Here is a 22,441-nt window from a genome sequence, read left to right on the forward strand (position 1 = left end):
AACATAAATTGAGGAGCTGCTGAAGACCAGCACTACTAGGACTAAAGGCCACAAGATCATCTGCATATATTGTATTATTGTCTATTGCATATGTTTATGCATAGTCAGATATAGTATTCCACACAGTATGCTGTTGTATTAGGCACATTTTGGCAAATGTAGTAGGTTATTTGAGTGTTCCACGCAGAAAGATACAGAACATTTGCATACTACACAGTATACAAAATAAATGCTTTAAAAATAGTAACAAATAGAGTTGTGTGTTATTCTTCATTGGTAAGAGAAGCATGATGGTATGCTATTCCTATGCTACATTTTCTGACTCAAGTTTATCTGGAGTATGCATATATATATTTCTATACATACAGAAAATGTGCATACAGTACACAGTATAACTAAACTGCAGAAACGGCAAGAGTAGTATGGTAGTATGCTATTTCCAACAAAGCCATGGACAGACTTCTTCTTTTTAAAATAGTGTTAGACAACAACAATCGATGTAGATAAATAGTAAATCATTTACAATGTCTTTATTTTCAGAAAAGTAATTGTTTTTTTACAAACATGTGTAATTCAGAGCTGCCAGGGATCATAAATTACAGCCAAATAATACAGAATTCATTTATATATATATATATATATATATATATATATATATATAAAGAAAGAGCAAATGTCAAAATGGAGTCTAAAATCATGCTCTTGAAGGAACAAGATATGCATATGTTATTAAACCTTACAACATTTAAAGAAAATACAGTTCAATTCATTACCTATAATAACTCACTTATTGCATCAAAAAGTCCTCAAGGCAATCTCAGAGGCTGAGTCAATTTTGACCCACATCAGTTAACACATCGGCTTTATTAAGCATGTTATGTAGGACACATAATTTATTCATTCATATTATGTCATAATTGCAGTTGTTCCACATGGATAATTGTGTTTAATGTAATGTCGCTGGCTTTATCGGTACTGTGCAAAGGCCCTCTTATGGTCAGTTTTGTAAGTGCAGCCTGACCTCAATGAGGTTTTGGCTTTGGGTTAGTAAGAGCAGCATGAAAGAAGAACATCTTAAAGTTGCAATAACTGTTAAGAGCCCTCACTTTAGATATTCAAGTCGAGTTTGCTGGTAGAACCAATGGGATCACTATAGTGGTATGCTGTATTGCCCTGCAAAGGCAAAATGTAATAATTAACATTGTAAAACGTTTTTTTTTTGTTGTTGTTTTTTTTAAATCAGACCGACTATGATCAGTCCTGTCACAGATGGATTTTATTCAACTATGCTCAGATTCAAAGAAATGTAATAATCCACATTTGGATGGACAATTTAAAATCCTCTAAAGTTTCAGTGTTGCCATAGTTACAGTGTTTTGGCTTTGTAGGGCAGTGTAATTGGGAAGGCAATGTATGGAAGACAAAAATCATTCAAATAAAGATAATACCAAATATTAAAATGTAAAAGAAGTTCATGAACTCAAATGGACAATGTTGCAAGAGAATTATGAATATACAAAAGTTCCATCATAATCTTACATATCACACTGCATTACATCTTATACATGGAAATTTCACAACAACAATGCAATGCTTAGATTTCAGTGATTTCTTACAAATAGGTCCACTATGTTTAATACATTCGTCTACAAAGAAAATAAGCATGTTAGTACCAACAGCGGTACAACAGCAGCATTTGCTTGGCAAAGTTTAGATGAGTTTTACTCACATGAAGAAAATGGTTGTTAGAATTGAAGCATGACAAGTACAAATGTTAATTTGGCACAACAGAACGTGATTGCTGAGAGAACGCGAGTAGTATATCGAATGAGCAGCCATGTACAAGAAATTCCCTGAAGTCTTAAAGCACCTACATTCTGTCCATAGATTAATGTTTTGCAGCCACATTAGTTAGTCATTGACAATAAAAACCTGTGTCAGTGCATTTGCAGACTGAATTACAGGTCACAACAACTGCAATCTGGTTCTTATGCCTTTCACCCCGTAATTCGGGGAAATCCCACTATGTGGGTACTACTCGGTTTCTTAGTTCTATAGTGATGGAAGGAAGCTGAGCAGATACCTACTGAACATAGAACATCATCCACTCATTTCCTCCTTAAAAGTCTTTCCATCTTTTGTACTCTCAATGTCTTTTCATGCTTCTAAGGTGCAATTGGTCAGCTGAATGTTTAACGAGTTGGTGATGGAAGTTTCTGTTGAACTTTGTTGTTTCGTCTTCCGTTTATGGGCAATGTCACATGCAATGGCTAAAGCTCCGCCTTTCAGGAATCGCACAAAGTTCTCACCCACCAGTGGTCCCATTGCATACATCCCTGGCTCCTTCATGCTCTCGTACGTGTACGGATCCACGTCTAATGGATTCCGCCGACAGCTGATTGGCTTTTCTGGGTTTAGCCCCAGTGGGCGACCATGTTCTGAGAGAAACGCTAGGTTGGGATGAGCACCAATCAAAATGAGTGCCATTGACACCTGCAGCACTGTTTGTAGCCCTCCCTCACCCTCTAGTATGCACTTACCATCAGGTTTAATGGCAACCACGTGATGCTTAGGGAAACTGAGGTAACCAGGATAACTGGTGTAAGGGCTTGTGCCATCGGTAGGCGAAGTGAGAGGTTGGTTGGACAGATTTTCCAACGCCTCTCCGAGTTTATGTTGCTGCTGGCTCATCATTTGGTGCACTTTGTGGTACTCGGGGTAGAGCAGTTTGGGAAGCTGGTTGAAAATGAGCGCCGGATCGGTCACAGGTCGCCGAAAGGCGTGATATACGGGAGTGTTCAAGTGGTGAGCTGCAAGAACAGCATCTGCTGCTGTCAGCCCAGCACCAACCACAAGAACCGGCTCGGAGGCGTGGTCCAAACGGCCTGAGGAAATGGCGGCCTCCAGTTCCCAGAAGCTGTGGCACACAAAGGGAAGATTCTCGCCCTCCACGCCAAGACGTGCTGGGATGTCATGGGTTCCTGTGGCAAGCACCACATTATCTGCATAAACGGAGAATGGAACTTCTATCTCTTCTTTTGCTTCACCCTTAGCTCTCCTCTGAAGGCCTTGGATTTTCCAGATGGAGCGGGCGGAATCAAGGGAAACCTGATGGACTGAGGTTACAGTGGTCCCGCAAGCAAAGCTTCTCTCCAGTCCCATTTTGCTTACATAGTACTGGTAGTAGGATGCAATCTCAGCTGGCGTGGCTCGGTCATTACGTAAATTCCTAACAAATACACAGACATTAAAATTTTAGATGATTCCTTTAGGTCATTCATAACTTGACAATTTATGTGTAGAGTTCTCTTTATGCCTCATTAATTAAAAAATGTTCAGTAAGAAAAAAAGTAGTTAAGCGGTTTAGTTAAAGCTGCAGTGTACTTTTGTTGCACCACTAGTGGCACCAAATGGAATAGCAATTTATTTTTTCAAACATCAAATTTGATCAAATTCACCCACAGCACTCCATTTGCTGAGCCATTATTGCTATGTTGGAATGATATCAAACATGAAATGGATTCATTTTAAAAGTGGCACAGAGTTACAGTGACTCCTTTTGAGTAAATCAATCTTTGAATTACTTTGTGATAGTAGAAATAATTGTAACATCAAGAAAACTACACAGGAGCTCACAGCAGCAATAGGTGTTGTAGTACTCAAGATCGGTCGAGGTCTAGAGACTGGTCTCGAGACCACTTTTTGAAGGTCGCAGTCTCGTCATTGACCGCATTTTACTCTGCCTTGTCTCGGTCTCAGACAAAGAGGACTCTGGATTTTATTTTGAGACCGGTCAGGACATCACTAAATTGCCAGTGCATAGTCTGATTAATTTGTTAACATCATTACTGTGATTGGATGTAAAACTTTCTGCAATCAATAACTTGACTCATTTCTAATTTTACATTTTTGTTACTGTTAACAGCTTTCTCCCCTCCACACCCCCTTCACACGCACTCCAAGAAAGTGAATGCAGGAGACAGGAGAAGAAACTGTGGCTGTCTGAGAGATGTCAGCCAAATCTTCTGCAATACTATCTGGCTACAAAACCAGTGTTTCCCAACCACTGTGACCGCTCGTGTGCCGTGGAAGATTATCAAATTCCTCAAAATAAATAAATAAATAAATAAATACTGTTTTTTTTCTCCCGGTGTTTTAATGAAGGCATAGTTACGGTAGAAGAGTTTTAAAGTTGCCAATTCATTTTCTAAATATTTTATGCAACTAGTTTAAATATTCTGTCCATCATAACATTATTGTTCTAACAAACTCTAGTCCACGGTCAAATACAACTCCTCACATGCCTATAAAATTATGCTTCATCATCACACTTGTAGTAAAAATAATCAGTGAACAGAATGAATGAATAGAATACAACAGGTGTATTGTTTTACTCAGACTAAAAGCGGTTTATTTGTGCACAGCATATATTTAGATGTTTTGAACAGATGTGGCTTTCTTGTCATGTTTCTCTCATGAAACATAAAAAGAATATGAGAAACTGTTACATATGATTACTAAAAGCAAATTCTCCTGTTTTAAACAGGTCCAAATACACCGCGATAAGATGTTTAGATTTTGAGGAACTATAATCTTCACAGAACGCATTTGACATCTGAACCAGTGGATGGTCTCCACCCCTCAAAGTCTTGGTCTTGTCTTGGTCTCTGTTTAAGTGGTCTTGACTACAACACTGGCAACTACAAGGCAGCTCTAATAGACACAGTAGCTATTAGTCTAATAGCTTTTAGGAATGGGCACGAAAATACCTGTCAACACTCCCATTTTTCCCAGGAGTCTCCCGTATTTCACACCCATTTCCCACTTTGTTATTTCTCCCGGGAAACTCCCGTAATTTGTATGGCCCAAACCTCGTTATATGAATAATCACATCAATAGATTATTCCAAGGTTGTCCAGTTGACATCTTGTATGAAACGTATCCTACTCACACAATCGTCATACAAATTTCAACATATTTGTGACCTCAACCTGGCAACCTACAACCCAGTTGTGCTGTTGATATCTGCGCAGGTAGTAGACGTGGGAAGCTGAATCAAGCATCACTGGTAGATGGGAGAAGAAGACTAAAGTGGTGCATGTAAATTTAACAACAGCTGGACGGAAGAATTTTATTTCAAATCTTGAAGCCATAAAGACAATGCCCACGCCTTTTCCAAAGTATGTCGCACTGATTTTAATATCGGACATGGTGGGAAAAATTACCTTACTCAGCACATTAAATCACAATTTGTATTTATTTAGCCTGCCTCTTCCATCCAGCAACCCCCCCCACCCCCACCCCCAACCACACTCAGAGGTCTCCTGGATTTTGGTACCCAAATGTTGACAGGTATGGAGTACTCGGAAGTGACTATAATCATGAAAATGATGATTGATAATGATCATGCGGGATGTGACTTTACACTAAATACAAAATTCAGTTACAACTATCTTAAAACTCAACACAAACACATCAAAGAGGAGACTTATTTCTCAGACTACTTTGCAATTTTGAGCAGTACCTTGATTGTTAACAGACGTCTCGTAGCAACCAAACTATGAAACGTTGCTGCAATGCTAACGTTTGTTCTACAGCTTTATGATAATCAAAAGAGAGTATAATTTAGTGTTTTGAACACCGGTCTCTGCAAATGTTAGCTTAAAAAAAGTTATATTATCATTTAATGTAGGAACTTTGACTGTGACAGCAAGTGTACAAATAAATTATATTTATATATACCGTAATTTCCGGACTATTGAGCGCACCTGAATATAAGCAGCACCCACTGAATTTTAAAAAAATTATTATTTTGAACATAAATAAGCCGCACCTGTCTATAAACAAATGAACTTTACACAGGCTTTAACGAAACACGGCTTGTAACAAAAATAAATAAGCTTTAACGAAACACGGTGTGGCAGCGGGGGCGTAGTCAAGTGCCCGTCCGGGAGAGAAAAGCGGTAAGGGCGCTTACATCAAGTGCTGAAAACTGTCACACTGGTGCCAGTGTGACAGTTTTCCCAAGAAGGACACGTGAAACAGGGCACTTGACGTTCCAGGTAAGGCTTTTAATGGCCACAGCAATGTTTACAATCAATTTTATAAAGTTTCTCAATTCTTGGTCTTCTATGCGCCAACACTAGACTGACGTGTGTCTGTCTGTCACTCACTCACACTCGGTCTCTGCTGCCTTTTTATGCCGCTCTACCCACGCTTACTGAAATTAGACACAGGTGTTACACAATAGCTCAGGTGTAAGCGCCCTTACCGCTTTTCTCTCCCGGACGGGCGCTTGACCACGCCCCCGCTGCCACACACGGCTTGTAACAAAAAATAAAAAATTAGCAGTAAACAGTAGCCTAGCAAGAAAGTCACTGGTCACTATCTTCCTCCTCTTGTGCACATGAAACCAATGAAGTCATCTCCTTCGGTGTCGGAGTTGAATAGCCTCAGCTTTAGTTGTCTTTTTGCACTGAGTCAATTCATCACGCTGCTGTTTCCAACGTCTCCGTGCAGCAGCTCTATTTCCTTTTCCAACAGCCAGATCAATCGCCTTCAACGTGAAAGCTGCATCATATGCATTTCTCCGTGTCTTGAGGGTGACAAAATGACTACCGTAATCAGAATGATGGGAAGTTTGAGCGCTTCGATTTAATCTAAACCGTAAAAAAAAGTTGTTTGACCTTAACCCGTTCGGCAATTTCATTGGTCTAATGAAAGCTTCATGCCGCCAAAAAACTGAGCACGTCACAGAATGTTTTTTTTTTTTTTTTTAAATAAAATTTGAAAGCGGGAAAAATCCATATATTAGCCGCATCGTTGTTTAAGCCGCGAGGTTCAAAGCGTGGGAAAAATGTTACGGCTTATAGTCCGGAAATTACGGGTATGCTCTCGCTCTCTCGCTCTCTGCTCTCTCTCTCTCTCTCTCTGTGATAATTATCATTTACATTTTATTTTTCATACCTTCGTTTATCTCGCATCCAGTCTTTCAGCTTCAAACCTGGAAGTTCCATCCAGTTTGCCAGGCTGAGAGTCAACATCGAGCCCTCCATTGCCTGAAGGTATCAAACACAATAAACTTCACATAATTGTATGATATTGGCAAAAGCACAAGGATAACATCTGATTGAACTTCTAGAAACACACAATAGAAGACAGTGTTACAGTTGTTTTCTGAAATAAAATCACATGAGTGCTTTTCCCATCAGTCATTTCCTTAGTTTAGAAGTGGTTTACAACAAGGCTGTACTTCTGAAAATGAGCCCTATTTTAAATACCATTATGATGCAAATAAAATGTCATTCTATTTATTGTAAAAAAAAATGATGAAATATAATTTACAATGTCAAGTATTATTTATAAATCATGGTAGTATTTGTTTTACTGCTTTATTTTATGCTGATTTAAATAAAATAATCATCGCATTACAGTATTTGTTTTTAAACTATTTTACAAGGGGAAAAAAAATCATGTATTTCAATAATGAGAATAACATTGGAAAATGATTGTTATTGAAAAAAAAAACTTTTCAAAGTTAAATGTCAAAACACATTATGGTAATAAAAATACACAGGAAAAATGTGCTTAACTGTAATTAAAAAGTCACAATGCAAATAATCTCAAGGGTGCTAACTTAGGCTTCATATTGATCCACCCATTAAAATAATACAGTGTCCTGTTTTATATAACATTTCTCTACAAATAGAAACTTACATGCCAGGCCCCACCAGGTGGCCCCTTCCCCAGTACAAGATGTGGGGTGGCCCTTTGTGGCTCGTACTGCCATATCAGCGGTGAGGCACTGTCTACTCCGAAGTCACCATCAGGGAGGAGGAGGGCATCGAAAAGAACGGCCACAGGGTTGGATGAACGACCCTCTACACCTTCACACAGGTACTCTAGATTCTGCAAACACAAATTAATACAAAATTGACCTTTTTGAACATACGCATGCTTTAAGAATTAACAAAGGACACGTTCGTGTTCATAACAGCAAGATGGATCGACAGATAATGAAATACAAAGCAGGTGTAATTGGCACAGTCGGATCGCAACACTGCATCCTGTGTGAATGGCAAGTAAGCCAACTCATCCATGCAGCCACCATTGACACTGATAATTATAATCCTCTGAACAGTCATTGTGGTTTCTATAGAGACTTTTGAGGTCAAAAACTGACTGTAAATCTCATTCACCAGTTGTTATGCAAATTGGTGTGGTAATGTGTGTCGGGGGATTATGTATAAGCATTACCTGGTCAAACAGAGACAGATGGGGGTTCTCTGACAGTTTGCTTTTCAAAATGGGGTTGGGATGGAAGCCATTGGGGGAAAGGTAAGGCGTGTATCCCGACAGCAAGTAAGATAGACAAATACCTGATGGTCCATTACCTGAAAGATACAAAGCCATGTAAGTAAACAAAAATAAATAGAAATGCTCTCCGACTATGCCCTTATCAGGAACAACTTTTAAACACCCTGGAAAAACTTGTTTCTAAAGGAGGCACATTTTTGTGAGAATTATTTATTTTTTTGCTGATTTTTCCTAGTATATTCAAAACACAGGGCCCTGTTTTAAGTGCTAGCACTAAGTACAAAGTCAGTGGGCATGGCAAGGCCTGTCATGATAACTACTTTTGTTGGATGATATATTGCCCCAGAAATAATTGCGATAAATTATTATCATTTTAACACCATTTTATGCCACTGATATAATGATAATGGCATGACAATACAAGTACACCCTTTCAAAGAGAAATTAACTTTTAATTCTTAAGAATATTCAGACATTAGAATGTCAAAAAAATTAAGTCTGGAAAGCCCCTCTCCATCTCCAACTGCGGTTTTTGTTCCTAGCTCAGAAAACTGGATGGGATGGTTGTTTTAAATTAGCTTTTATGTTATTTGCATTGCCACTTTTCATTGCCACTGTTTTTAAACAAAGTCGACATACAGCTCGTTCACGCTCTCCACTCTCATTCGGCTTAAAGCCAAAATGTTCCCACACCGGAGCTGTGAAATGCGGCTTTGAAACATTATTCTTCCAAACTGTCTGGCTGGAATTATGCAGTTATCGGGAAAAACACATATTAGCCTTGAGTAACACGTAATCTTCACCTGTCGCTGTCCGCTTTGTGTGTGTGTGTGTGTGTGTGGAGGAGCTGCCTGAGCCCCGCCTCCGACACGGAGCACATACGAGAGGACAGAAGCATTGCGCCTGGCTAAAATGTTGGTGGCATTCATGTTTATGTAGACAAACACACATGTAAACAAAAAAGCTAAAATGGTCGAGGTCATGACCATATATCGTACGATATGTTGATAATGTAATTATCGTGACAGGCCAAACATGGCCATGAAGTTTTGGTATTTTCGTATGCACAGAGTCTAGGTGAAACTGGGTTTGGAGAAATCATGTGCAAATTAATTGTGAGGTTTTTCTCGAGTTATTGCAGTCCATTCCCTCAAGCGGGGGGGGGTGGTATTATAAGTATTATTAAATCATTTTCATCTACGGACACAAATCATGGCTAGTATTGATAGTGATTGTATCGGCACGCACTTAACTTCTATTGGTTGATTTGAACAAGTTCATTTATTAAAACATCCAAAAATTAAACCAAAAATATTTCTAACTTCAAACGAAACAAAAATATGACAAAAATAATGAAAAGATAAAATAAATCAAATACCAAATCCATTTTATCCTCTCCAACGTCTTTCACTGGCACCATTTGCAGTGCCTTAAAATCACTACGACAACAGGTGGAAAAATACCAATACAAAACAGATCATAAATACAATTGTAAATATAAACATAACAATAGGAAAATAAACCATGACCTTGAGTTTAAGACATCGTTTCATAACATGGCTACTGAACTGTTCGTCAGGGACATTATTGGACGTTCCACTATATTTTCAAAGATTGAAAATTAACTTTTGAAGTGCTGCTGGTGGAAGCTCCAAATTGCAAATGTAGGAACAATTTTTACTTCTTGTTAATTTTGGGCACATGTCCATTAATTAATTTGACAGACGCTTTTATTCAGAGAATGCAACAAAACAAGATCCTAAGGTGGCAGTAATATGAGAAGTACCACAATACAAAGTTTCAAAACTGCTCGGAAAACTACAGGCTAGAATAAACAGAAAGTGAAAATAATTGTGAAATACATTTTCATTTAGAATGAGATGAGCATGTTTTCATGTGTCAAATGAAAACACTGAAGCAAACCAGTATATCACACACAGCTTAAAAATAACACACTTAAAAGAAATTATTCTTACCAATAATGACAACAGGAAGGACGTCGTCGGAAGAAGGGTTTTTGTCATAAATCTCCATAGTGTCTCGCCTGTTACAGGAAAAAGGACAAAAAATGGTGAGCTGCAAAAGCTAACATCACAATCATTCCCAAAACACAAGGCGAAACCACTTCATCCCCTATCTTTCCATTGTGGTCATAACTTATCAGTGGGGTGACTAATGCTGTCCCTGTCTATTAGATAAACCCCTACACACTCAGGAATGCAAAGAGAGTGAGACAGCTCAATTCCCACCAGTCATGACCTCAATGACATGGGAAAGCTGCAAGAGGCAGGAGAAGTGTCAATTCTATCGATCTATACAATTATCAATTATATTAAAGCACATATAATTGTATATCTATGAACATATAATATATAGAATTATACATGTATAAACTCAGCAAAAAAAGAAACATCCCTTTATCAGGACACTGTATTTTAAAGATAATTTTGTAAAAATCCAAATAACTTTACAGATCTTCATTGTTAAGGGTTTAAACAATGTTTTCCAAGCCTGTTCAATGAACCATAAACAATTAATGAACATGCACTGCGGAACGGTCGTTAAGACACTAACAGCTTACAGACGGTAAGCAATTAAGGTCACAGTCATAAAAACTTAGGACACTAAAGAGACCTTTCTGACTCTAAAATACACCAAAAGATAGATGCCCAGGGTCCCTGCTCATCTGCATGTATGTGTCTTAGGCATGCTGCATGGAGGCATGAGGACTGCAGATGTGGCCAGGACAATAAATTGCCATGTTTGTACTGTGAGACGCACAAGACAGCACTACAGGGAGACATGAAGGACAGCTGATCGTCCTCGTAGTGGCAGACCACGTGTAAAAACACCTGCACAGGATCAGTACACATGCGGGACAGGTACAGGATGGCAACAACAACTGCCCGAGTTAAACCAGGAATGCACAATCCTTCCATCAGTGCTCAGACCGTCTGCAATAGGCTGAGAGAGGCTGGATGGAGGGCTTGTAGTCCTGTTGTAAGGCAGGTCCTTACCAGACATCACCAGCAACAATGTCGCCTATGGGAACAAACCCACCTACGCTGGACCAGACAGGACTGGCAAAAAGTGTTCTTCGCTGATGAGTCGTGGTTTTGTCTCACATGGGGTGATGGTCAGACTTGCGTTTATCATCAGAGGAATGAGCGTTACACTGAGGCCTGCACTCACAGTTTGGAGGTAGATGATCTGTCATGGTCTGGGGCGGTGTGTCACAGCATCATCGGACTGAGCTTGTTGTCATTGCATGCAATCTCAATGCTGTGCCTTACAGGGAAGACATCCTCCTCCCTCATGTGGTACTCTTAATGCAGGCTCACCCTGACATGACCCTCCCGCATGACAATGCCACCAACCATACTGCTCATCCTGTGTGTGATTTCCTGCAAGACAGGAACGTCAGTGTTCTGCCATGGCCAGCGAAGAGCCCGGATCTCAATCCCATTGAGCACGTCTGGGACCTGTTGGATCGGAGGGTAAGGACTAGGGCCATTCCCCCAAGAAATGTCTGGGAAATTGCAAGTGCCTTGGTGGAAGTGTGGGGCAACATCTCGAAGCAAGAACTGGCAAATCTGGTGCAGTCCATGAGGAGGAGATGCACTGCAGTATTTAATGCAGCTGGTGGCCACACCAGATACTGATCAGGGACACATTATTTCATTTCTGTTAGTCACATGTCTGTGAAACATTTTCAGTTGAAAGTGAGAGGATGTTTCTTTTTTGCTGAGTTTATATATTACACCAGTGAAAAATCTTCCATTTTGCAATTTGGCAATTTTTGCAAATACTTTCATATTTCCTCATATTTTCATTATGCATCATTGTGGAAATTGCTAAAAGTGTGCTCATACAAGGCTACAAAATTACTTCCACATGTCTAGGGTCAATAAAATGTCACTCAAGGGTTTAACTAATCCTATATAATCTGCATTACAGTAAAGTATGCCTCTTATGAATCAGTTGCAGTGTAGTTACATAATAACAGCTGAAGTTTAGTGTAATAGTGACTCAGCAGAAAGTTTTAAAGCGACAGCGCCACTGTAGCGTTTTGAGCCACAGTCAAACGCGCTGAGTCACTCTGAATAGTGAACACCACATCAAGTGAAAGCAACCACTTCTTTCTAACAAATAGAATTCATGCAGCTCCACTAGTTTACTGAAATATACATCAAGTTTAAGCGTCTGCAGACTTGAATGGGGTCCAGAGAGGGGCTTGAGTTTACGTGCAAAACTTTTCTATGTCCTAGAGGGTTGATGATGTTGCGCTTCATAAGAGGAAATGTTCGTCTAACCCCAAAAAACGAGAATTAACACAGGACACTGAAGTTCAACGTTCAGAATGTGTGAAAACGAAGCGTCAAATACAGTAAAACGTGTGAATTAAACCACTACAATTTTCGAGCCTCCACAATCTTATCTCTTAGAATCGAAGACAGGTATACTTGTAACAGTATTTCAACCGCTATTTTGAGCATTAGACATTCTCTATTTGCCAGCAGGTCACCGTGACAGCGAGCCGCGCGCGTGCACTTCAAACGTGTCTGTTTTAAAGACCAGCGCTATAAACCAAATGTTTTTTGAGAGCTGTTCACAGGTGTCCGAATTTAATCTTCAAACGCGTACTTGATAATGCATGTTCTACTCGAGGAAGTCAACCCCCATATAACTTTCCATTGAAGACAGCATGCTTTTCCCAAAGACAGTTATATCACAGCCTCACTGTGTGCGAAGGAAGCCTCACCGCCCCCCTTTAAACCGACAGGAAGCGTGAACATCATGGCCGGGCATCGCCAGACTCCATCCTATAGCATGATTGAGATTACGCGAAAGCACATTTAACTGGTGCGTAACCCTGAGGCTTGAATTAATGGCGTGTGTGCGCGCTTTAACTGTAAGCGCGCGCTGACCACTGTCCAGATATTCCATGTCCGACAGACACAATACGACGCAGCACCAAATTAAGGAAACAAACCGGGTACAATAAACTAGGAAATGAGATGATAATAAACCATACAATGACTGGTAACGATTGATTATAATAATTGAAATAACCATATGTAAATTACAGTAGCGTGATGAAAGCGAACCATCAAGAATGAATGCGAAAATCCATCTTACCTACTACGTAATGCTGATGTAAATGTCCAGAGCTCTGAATGAAATCAGTCAGCAAACTCTTGAATGTTTAAGCAAAGCAATGGTAATTATTATTATTTGCTATATTTGCCGCTTCCTCTCGTGCTTGCGCGTGGCTGTTGAAAGTGATGCCTCCGTTTCAACAGCCCGTGCTGCTCGTGAATCGTGCGGTAATGGCTTTTATAATTCTCCACTCTCCGGCACATTCCAACCAATCACTGACCAACGATGTGATGTTAATGATTATGATTGGTGCGGCTGTGTAGTGACGCAAGAGCGTCTTGGAGCTTGTAGTTTTCCACCACTATATTCATCCCTGATTGGCCAGAATTTGTCAGTCGCTGCTTATCAGCCAATCAGCAAACGCTGTGACTCGCAGTGTGGCTGCCAGAGGATTACCATCGCAACGACTTGTGGAAAAGACTGTTAGATGGGTCATTCCTCTCATGCAGACGGTACATTTTCATGTCCCAACATGCCTCAAAATATTTAAAAGTATATTAAATATGTTAAACTAAGTACCCTATCGAGAGGTCTCTCCTATTGCGTAAGTAGCTTACGCTATGGGAAAACCCAGTTTCTCGAGAACTATTGAAGTCTTTATGTAAAACGTATTGCAGCTGCACAGCAGACAGTAATGAGCGAGGCAGCTCGGTCATTGGCTGTGCTGCGGCAACTGCTCGAACCAATGACGGGGCGACTCTGAACGCGCGACCAATGGGCGCGCGCCTCGCGTTCGCGCGCTCAGAGCCCGCCGAAATTAGCATAGCCAGGCTATATAATGGGCACCCCGTCATACGAATTTCTTTGGATTTAAACTCCTTCAGCAAAGACCCACTCTTCGCTGGATCCTCCGGATTGTTGGAGTCTTTCGCCTGCCGTTGACAAGCCTACAGCAGGATTGCTAAGAGGACGCCGGCGCCTTCAGCCGCCTTCGAAGCCTTCTGCTACGCTATCCGGTGCGCATCACTATATCCTTTTTACGAAGCTACTTTGCAAGTGTTCGCCTTTGCAACACTTTTTGTATTTAGTAAAAGAGCAAATTAGAGGCGTTGTTCCAAATGCCTTCGACCTGCGCCTCGTGCAGAGGCCTTCTTCTTGACAGGGACCATCACATTATCTGCACTCGCTGCCTGGGACCTGACCACGCAGAAACTGCTTTCACTCGAGGCGGATGCCCCGAATGTGACTCCCTGGGCCTCAACGAGCTGCGCGCTCGCTTCGCCGCCTTCGCCGCGAATGAGTCTGCTACCACCGTCCTGCCGTCCCCTCTGTTCGAGCCGCGCAAGAAAAAAGCGCCGCTCACGGAGGCCGCCAGAACACGCGGACTGAAGTGACGTCACGCCGGGCCAGTCCCCGCGTGCTTCACCACCACCCGAGAACTCCCCGCCGCCAGTCCAATTCACGCAGACGGACCAGCACCCCTCCAACAGAGCGGTGGGTCTCATCTCGTTCGGCGCGCCAGGGGACGACGGTGAAAAGGATGAGAGCCTTTCCAATTGGCGCTGCATCCGACGACTGGCCGGGCTCGGCCTTCGACCCCGCGCCGTCGACATTAGCGGACACGAGCACGGGCACCAGCACAGTAAGAAAGTTCGCTGAACGCTTCACTGCAGCGAGCAAAACGTGTAAAACATTACCCAGTCCCCTTACAGGCGGCTGGAAATGTCTGTACAGCAGTCAATGGGCCAGTCACAGAACTCGCTCACCTGCAATCAAATGCCGTTTTAACGGCAACACACAGAAATCACGAGTCATTTTCTGCCTGTGTCACTAAGGGGTCACGTGTCCACGCTAACGTGCGCACTCCCACATATCAATACTGTCCAAGCAGTGCCGAATACTTTCCCAGCTCGAGCTGGACGCCCCATAAATGTAGACCGTGTGCCTATTGTCATGTATTCACCACTACACACAAGCACTGTTCCCACAGTTATAAACACTTCCCTAGTAAAAGCGGGAAATACTATAAATGTAGCGCGCGTGCCTGCTGTCCTGCACGCACCCCTACACACAAACACTGTATGCATGGCCAAAAACCCCGCCGCTAGCGGGAGGCTTTATGAAAGTGGCGCGTGTGCCTTTTACAATGTATGCACCCCCACCCGTAAGCGCTGCCCATACAGTTCCAAACAGATCTCTGGCTCACGCTCCCCGCTAAGAGCGGGAAGCTTTATGGAAGTGGCGCTCGTGCCTATTACAATGTATGCACCCCCACCCGTAAACACTGTCGTTTCAAACATTTCGCCGGCTCTTGCTGCGAGCATTACGGAGATAGCGCGCGTGCCTGTAATCTCACGCGCCCCTGCACTCAACAAAGCTGCTCAGCGCGCGCCCGCGCCTCTGAGAGCTGTAAGCTCAGTGTTAGCACATTTTCTGCCTGTGCCACTAAGGGGTCACGTGTCCACACTAAAGTGCGCACTCCCACAGTTACAAACACTGTATGCATGACCAAAAACACCCCGCCGGGAGCGGGAGGCTTTATGTAAGTGGCGCGCGTGCCTACTACAGTATATGCACCCCCACCCATAAGCGCTGCCCATACAGTTTTCAAACAATTCTCTGGCTCATGTCGCGAGCATCACAGATGTGACGCGCGAGCCAAGAAACTCCCCGCTGAGAGCGGGAAGCTTTATGAAAGTGGCGCGCATGCCTATTACAATGTATGCACCCCCACCTGTAAACACTGTCTATACAGTTTCAAACATTTCTCCGGCTGCGAGCATTACGGAGATAGCGCGCGTGCCTGTAATCGCACACGCACCCCTGCACTCGGCACTCAACACAGCTGCTCAGCGCGCGCCCGCGCCTCTGAGAGCTGTAAGCTCAGTGTTAGCACATTTTTCTGCCTGTGTTACTAAGGGGTCACGTGTCCACACTAAAGTGCGCATTCCCACAGTTACAAACACTGTATGCATGGCCAAAAACACTCCGCCGCGAGCGGGAGGCTTTATGAAAGTGGCGCGCGTGCCTACTACAGTAGATGCACCCCCACCCATAAGCGCTGCACATACAGTTTCAAACAGTTCTCTGTCTCATGCCGCAAGCGTCACAGATGCGCCGCGCGAGCCAAGAAACTCCCCGCTAATAGCGGGAAGCTTTATGAAAGTGGCGCGCGTGCCTATTACAATGTATGCACCCCCACCTGTAAACACTGTCTATACAGTTTCAAACATTTCTCCAGCTCACGATGCGAGCATTACGGAGATAGCATGCGTGCCTGTAAGCTCACACGCACCCCTGCACTCGGCACTCAACACGGCTGCTCAGCGCGCACCTGCGCCTCTGGGAGCTGTAAACTCAGTGTTAGCACAAGGCAATTTGCCGGTGGGGCCCATACGTCACTGCGACACGCCCCCAACCAACATTCAGCCCATATCTGTGCGAGCAAAAGCCTGGGAAAAAATCCCCGACATGCCAAAATTGGTTTTGAACATAATAAAACACGGTTATTCACTTCAATTCGCTCGCAGACCACCCCGCTTTTCAGCGGTGGTCGAGACGAAAGTGAGGAAAGATGTGTCACATGTTCTACGCACCGAGGTGCTCGAACTGATAGAGAAGGGCGCTATAGAAACTGTTCCTCTATGAGCGAGGCGGGTTTTTACAGCCGCTATTTTCTCGTCCCGGAAAAGGATGGTGGCCTCCGCCCCATCCTAGATCTCAGACATCTGAACAAAGCTTTTATGATTCGCTCGTTCAGAATGTTAACAACCAAACATATCCTCGCGCAAGTTCGCCCCGGGGGTTGGTTTCTATCAGTGGATTTGAAAGACGCTTACTTTCACATTCCGATAGCGCCTCATCACAGGCCTTTTCTGAGATTCGCTTTCGAGGGACAGTCATACCAGTACACAGTACTACCATTCGGCCTATCATTGGCCCCCTGTACATTCACGAAATGTATGGACGCGGCACTTTCCCCCCTGAGACAGCGGGGAGTGCGAATACTGAATTACCTCGACGTTTGGCTAATCATAGCACAATCAGAGGGTCAGTTAACGACGCACAGATCTTGGATTATCAGCCATCTAGAATGCCTGGGTCTGAGAATCAATTTTGCAAAGAGCGTGCTATCCCCCAGCCAGAATATCTCTTCTGGGAATAGTGCTAGACTCAGTGCAGATGACAGCGCGCCTCTCATCAGAGCGCGTGCTCTCTATTCGACGCCTTGCAACATCATTCAGAAAGGGCGCGCGCACCCCCGTCAAACGATTTCAAAGAATGCTCGGTCTCATGGCCTCGGCATCAGCTGTACTCCAGCTAGGGTTGTTGCACATGCGTCCTCTCCAGCGCTGGCTCAAGAGCCGTGTCCCCACTCACGCGTGGCGCTCGGGCCACTTTTTGATCAGAGCGAATCACGGCTGTATAAAAGCCCTGACGCCCTGGAAAGCCATCAACTGGTATCAAACCGGCGTGAGTCTGGGCGTGAACACGCAGAGAAAAATGATCACGACAGATGCCTCCAAAATAGGATGGGGGGCCCTTTACGAGGGCAGGCCTGTCTCCGGCTTTTGGTCAAACCCGGAAAAGCGCCTACATATAAACTGTCTGGAAATGAAGGCGGTCGCCTTGGCTCTCAGAGCCCTGCTTCCGTACCTGAAAAACGAACACGTCCTAGTCCGAACGGACAACATGACGGTAGTTTCGTATATAAATCGCCAGGGTGGACTTAGGTTGAGCTCCCTGCACTCTATGGAGGGCCCTCCATGCATGGCCCCTCAACGGGTTCCCGAGAACCTCCCCAGTGGAGATTTGAGAACCATCACTGAGGCGCGAGCACCCTCTACGAGGCGCTTATATGCCCAAAAGTGGAAAGTGTTCAGTGACTGGTGTGATACCAAGAGCTTGAACCCCAAATCGTGTGAGATACCAAGTGTACTCGCCTTTTTGCAAGAGCTGCTGGAGGCGGGTCGCACACCCTCCACGCTCAAAGTCTATGTGGCTGCCATAGCGGCGTCGCACAATCCTGATAAAGGACATTCATTAGGGAAAAACGATCTAATCATTCGTTTCCTAAGAGGCACTAGGAGGATGAACCCTCCTCGCCCCCCCTCGGTGCCGATCTGGGACCTGGCCATGGTCCTGGACGCACTCAAGAGTGCCCCGTTAGAACCTCTCCGAACCGTGCACCTTAAACAGCAAAACTGCGCTCTTGCTGGCGCTCGCTTCAGTCAAGAGAGTGGGCGACCTGCACGCGCTGTCATCAAGCGCTGCTTGCCTGGAATTTGGACCTAACGACTGCAGAGTTGTCCTTAGGCCAAAGCATGGGTATATTCCTAAAGTGCTCTCCACACCCTTCAGAGCACAGGTGATATCTCTGGCAGCACTATCGTCCCCAGCAGACGAAAGCGACGCTAATTTAGACATTCTTTCGAAAGAATGTGACGTGACATAATTGTGGTGTGAAAACAACAGCACAAATATAAGTAGCTACTGTATTATACTGTATATTGTTTACTGGTATTATTTGGTTTGTCTCATTTTAAAAAATTCCCTTATGTTTGATAACATTTCATAAATTTCCACCCTCATAGAATCTAACTCTCAATCCCTCACTCAATGGCTGACTTAAGGTCTTTATTTCTGTTTAGAAGGATAAAAACCTTTTCCTGCCATTGTGTAAATAAATAATGGAGTTAAAAGTAAAAATAATTAGAGTTTGGGGCAGCTGAGGCTCAGGTGGTAGAGCGGGTTGTCCACTAATCGTAGGGTTGGCAGTTTGATTCCCGGCCCATGCGACATCCACATGCCGAAGTGTCCTTGGGCAAGACACTGAACCCCAAGTTGCTCCTGATGGCAGGCTAGTGCCTTGTATGGCAGCTCTGCCATCAATGGTGTGTGAATGGGTGAATGAGACGTAATGTAAAGCATTTTGAATACGACTAAGGTTAAAAAGGTGCAGACCATTAACCATAAAGTTGCATTCAGTATTTTTTTCTTTATTAAAAAAGTTTCACTGCTAAAGAAATTAATTACATTTTGGAAAATATGTATATAATCGTGATGACTCACTAGAGATGAAGACTCCAGTCATATCAGTAACCTTAAAAAAGCTGTTTTATTCTACATGGAGAGGGTCCCCTCATGGGGCTGCCATGTTAGGATCACATTAGCAGCCCAATACTATGCTTAATCTCAGTAACCTTCCTGTTCCTGGACATTTTTACTTGTCAGTTAAAATAATCATGGCTAACTGTGAATAGTGATTTTTATAATCACAGTTTAAAAGTTACAGTGTTCATATGGTTCTCCACGACAACCAAGTTATATGTGGTTAGATTAGTTTGAGCGCATAATCGTTTGTGACTGGGTGACACACTTACTTGATTAGGTGACATAATATAGCAGCTTGACTTCATGTTAACTTCATTTGGAAGAAAGTTTCCATTGTTGTGAAAAACCAGTTCTAAATATTTAAATCCTAATTCCAGGTCTTTTCTCTTGCTTCTGGTGTTGTTGGGTTCCCATGAACACTTTTTGTTTTGTTATGAAAAGAGACTTTTTAATACTTAATACCAGGAAACAGCACCTGGTGTGGCAGCTTAAAACTGTAACCAAGGATTAGTTTGACAACAGGATGTTCAAAAACATTTTTCTGTGGGTCACCCTTGTGGGAGAGACGCCTGCTGAAGTGCTCCACAAATTGCTCTATTAAACACATTTTGGTATGTTTCTTCTACATAATACAATTTTTTATTTTATTTTTTTTGCTGCAACTAATAAGTTAATTGGTTGTTGCTAACTGATCAACTTTATTTGGCATAGATTGACAGAAAATTTAGAAAATTTCAGGTAACTGTTCCACAGTGGATAAATTGCTATGTAGCAACTCTGTACTATAATGGAATTGCATGGATGAGGCAGTGAGGATGAGCTAGGTTTATGTGACAGTGGAAAAAATAATTGAAGAACACGTGATAATGATTCACTAAATTTTTGTTTTGTACGAATTCCAAATATATAAATACACCAATTAATTAAAGAAATATTATTTTAACCCTTGTGCGAACTTTGGGACATATTTGTCTTTTTAATTTTAGTTTTTTTTCTCGATAATTTTGGCTTTGTTAATGCCAACAGCATACATTTTGCCAAAGGTGTGCATTTTTGGGGGAATTTTGATATTTCAACCTCAGTTCCTATAATACATCTATAATACACTGTGTACACAAAATAGTTACACTCAGGACCTTAAGGACAAAAATATCACCATTGAAACCCATTAAAACAGCAATATTTGATCCCAGTGCCATTCAAGCATAAAATCAGGAATTCTATAATATTATGCTTTCATTCACATTTTTAATTTTGTATATTTTTCACCAGATGGCACAATTTTTCTCATGTTTAGACTATGGAGCAAATACATGCTTTTTTCCTATTTTCTGTTTGTTGTATTATAGAGCACTGCGGGCCAATTGAATATATGATGTAGCTAAAATTGTGTGGGAGAGATTGTATGGATGTCAGAGTGTATTTTGTATGTGTGTGCTGAGACTTTTGTGTGTGTGTGTGTGTGTGTGTGTGTGTGTGTGTGTGTGTGTGCGTGCGCGTGTAGAAAACAACATTTGCCTTATGTAAACAAACTGACATTTGAAGGGGTTTGTACAGTTTTTTGACGCAGACATGCGAGAGTGTTTTTTTTTTTTAAATCTGACATGGCACAAAAAATAATTATACATCAAAATCAGTGTTGTTGCTAATCATTGACACATCCCAGTTTAGTATATAGAAAATATCATTTTTTGTACATTAAAAAACAACAGTGGCATAAACAAACTGGCATTTAAAGGGTTAAAATCCTGAAAATCAATGCATATTTGGTAGTTATGATCAGGACTGATGTTGGTTAAAAAAATTTACTAATTGGAAAATAATATTAATATATAATATTATTATGGCAGTTTTTTGACATGGACATTTTTGTCCTCTAAGGACCTCTGAGTAACTTTTTTTAATTTGATACACAAGGGATAATTCAAGGAGAAATTAACTTAAAAAACAAATATGGCAACATTTCCCAAATTTTTCAGCAAAACTTTTTATTTCTTCTTCTTCTTCAATAATAATAATAATAATAATAATAATAATAATTTGTTAGATAAATTTTATTTCTGAAAATAAAATAGGAAAAATATTCTACCTAATGCATGCAAGGCTACAATTCGTCAATCACACACTTAATTAAAGTTAAAAACATTTTAGCCTTTGCATTTTCGTTGTTTCTAATTGTTTTTCTTGACGGGTTAAAAGCATAGTTTTCTCAAATAAACAATTTATTGTTTAATTAATAGTAATTCAATGGGTTTAATGTTTTCATCACAGGTTGAGGAAATTAAATTTTTTACATTATTCAAATTATATTATCAGACTGTAACAATTATTACTAATTATTAGATTAACTCGAGTTGTTCCCACAGTTTTATAAATTCCCCAGGAAGTAATCACACTTAAATGATGCTGGCATCCAGATACACCTGAAAAGATTTGGGGATTTTTTTCTTCTTCTAAATTATTATTTAATAACTTTCCATTTTGCGTTTAGAGGTTTACAAAAAAAAGTTTTTTTTTTTTAAGTTTAAAAGTTAGTAACTGTAGTGCTTAATTTCATGCACTACCCCAGGAGCCTTTTATATTCTGCTGGCTAGTCAGCGTATGACTCAACAATTTTCCAGTTAGTCTGGATGAGGGGCCCTTTCAAAAGGCTTCCAAAAGCATTTCTCTTTAGTCTATCCAAGAGTCAACGGGGCTCACAAAGGGAACCAAGTGTATGTCAAAACAATACATCGCTTGACCAGTTCAAGAGAAAAAAGAATGGTAACATGAAAATCTGATTCCACAGGTCCAGTGTAGTTGTCATGGTAGCATAGAAGTTATGTAAATATGCTTATGCAACATTATTCCAGCAACGTGCACAGAAACTGCTACATGTGCTCTCAAAGTTCCAATTACAGAAAATGCCCCC

At 41.8% G+C, this 22,441-nt stretch overlaps 1 protein-coding gene across 1 annotated transcript; it reads right to left on the reverse strand.

Annotated features, from left to right (window-relative positions):
* Positions 1–550: 550 nt before the first annotated feature.
* Positions 551–13,620, reverse strand: LOC127654486 (oxidative stress-induced growth inhibitor 1-like). Its single transcript, XM_052141707.1, has 6 exons — positions 13,456–13,620; positions 10,293–10,360; positions 8,257–8,393; positions 7,717–7,908; positions 6,967–7,058; positions 551–3,229 (listed from the first exon to the last, which is right to left on the reverse strand). Exons 2-6 carry the CDS (start codon positions 10,348–10,350, stop codon positions 2,158–2,160), a joined length of 1,551 nt encoding a protein of 516 aa, XP_051997667.1. The 5' UTR covers positions 10,351–10,360; positions 13,456–13,620; the 3' UTR covers positions 551–2,157.
* Between the last annotated feature and the right edge of the window lie 8,821 nt (positions 13,621–22,441).

Source organism: Xyrauchen texanus, chromosome 13, assembly GCF_025860055.1.
Source record: "Xyrauchen texanus isolate HMW12.3.18 chromosome 13, RBS_HiC_50CHRs, whole genome shotgun sequence".
NCBI classification, from domain to species: Eukaryota; Metazoa; Chordata; class Actinopteri; order Cypriniformes; family Catostomidae; genus Xyrauchen; species Xyrauchen texanus.

Coding starts and splice junctions, on each gene's coding strand:
- LOC127654486 (XM_052141707.1), bottom strand. CDS start 10,350: ATGGAGATTTATGACAAAAACCCTTCTTCCGACGACGTCCTTCCTGTT. Junction 7,909..8,256: donor ATCTGTCTCTGTTTGACCAG/GTAATGCTTATA, acceptor TTGTGTTTGCAG/AATCTAGAGTACCTGTGTGA. Junction 7,059..7,716: donor CACCTGGTGGGGCCTGGCAT/GTAAGTTTCTAT, acceptor TGATACCTTCAG/GCAATGGAGGGCTCGATGTT.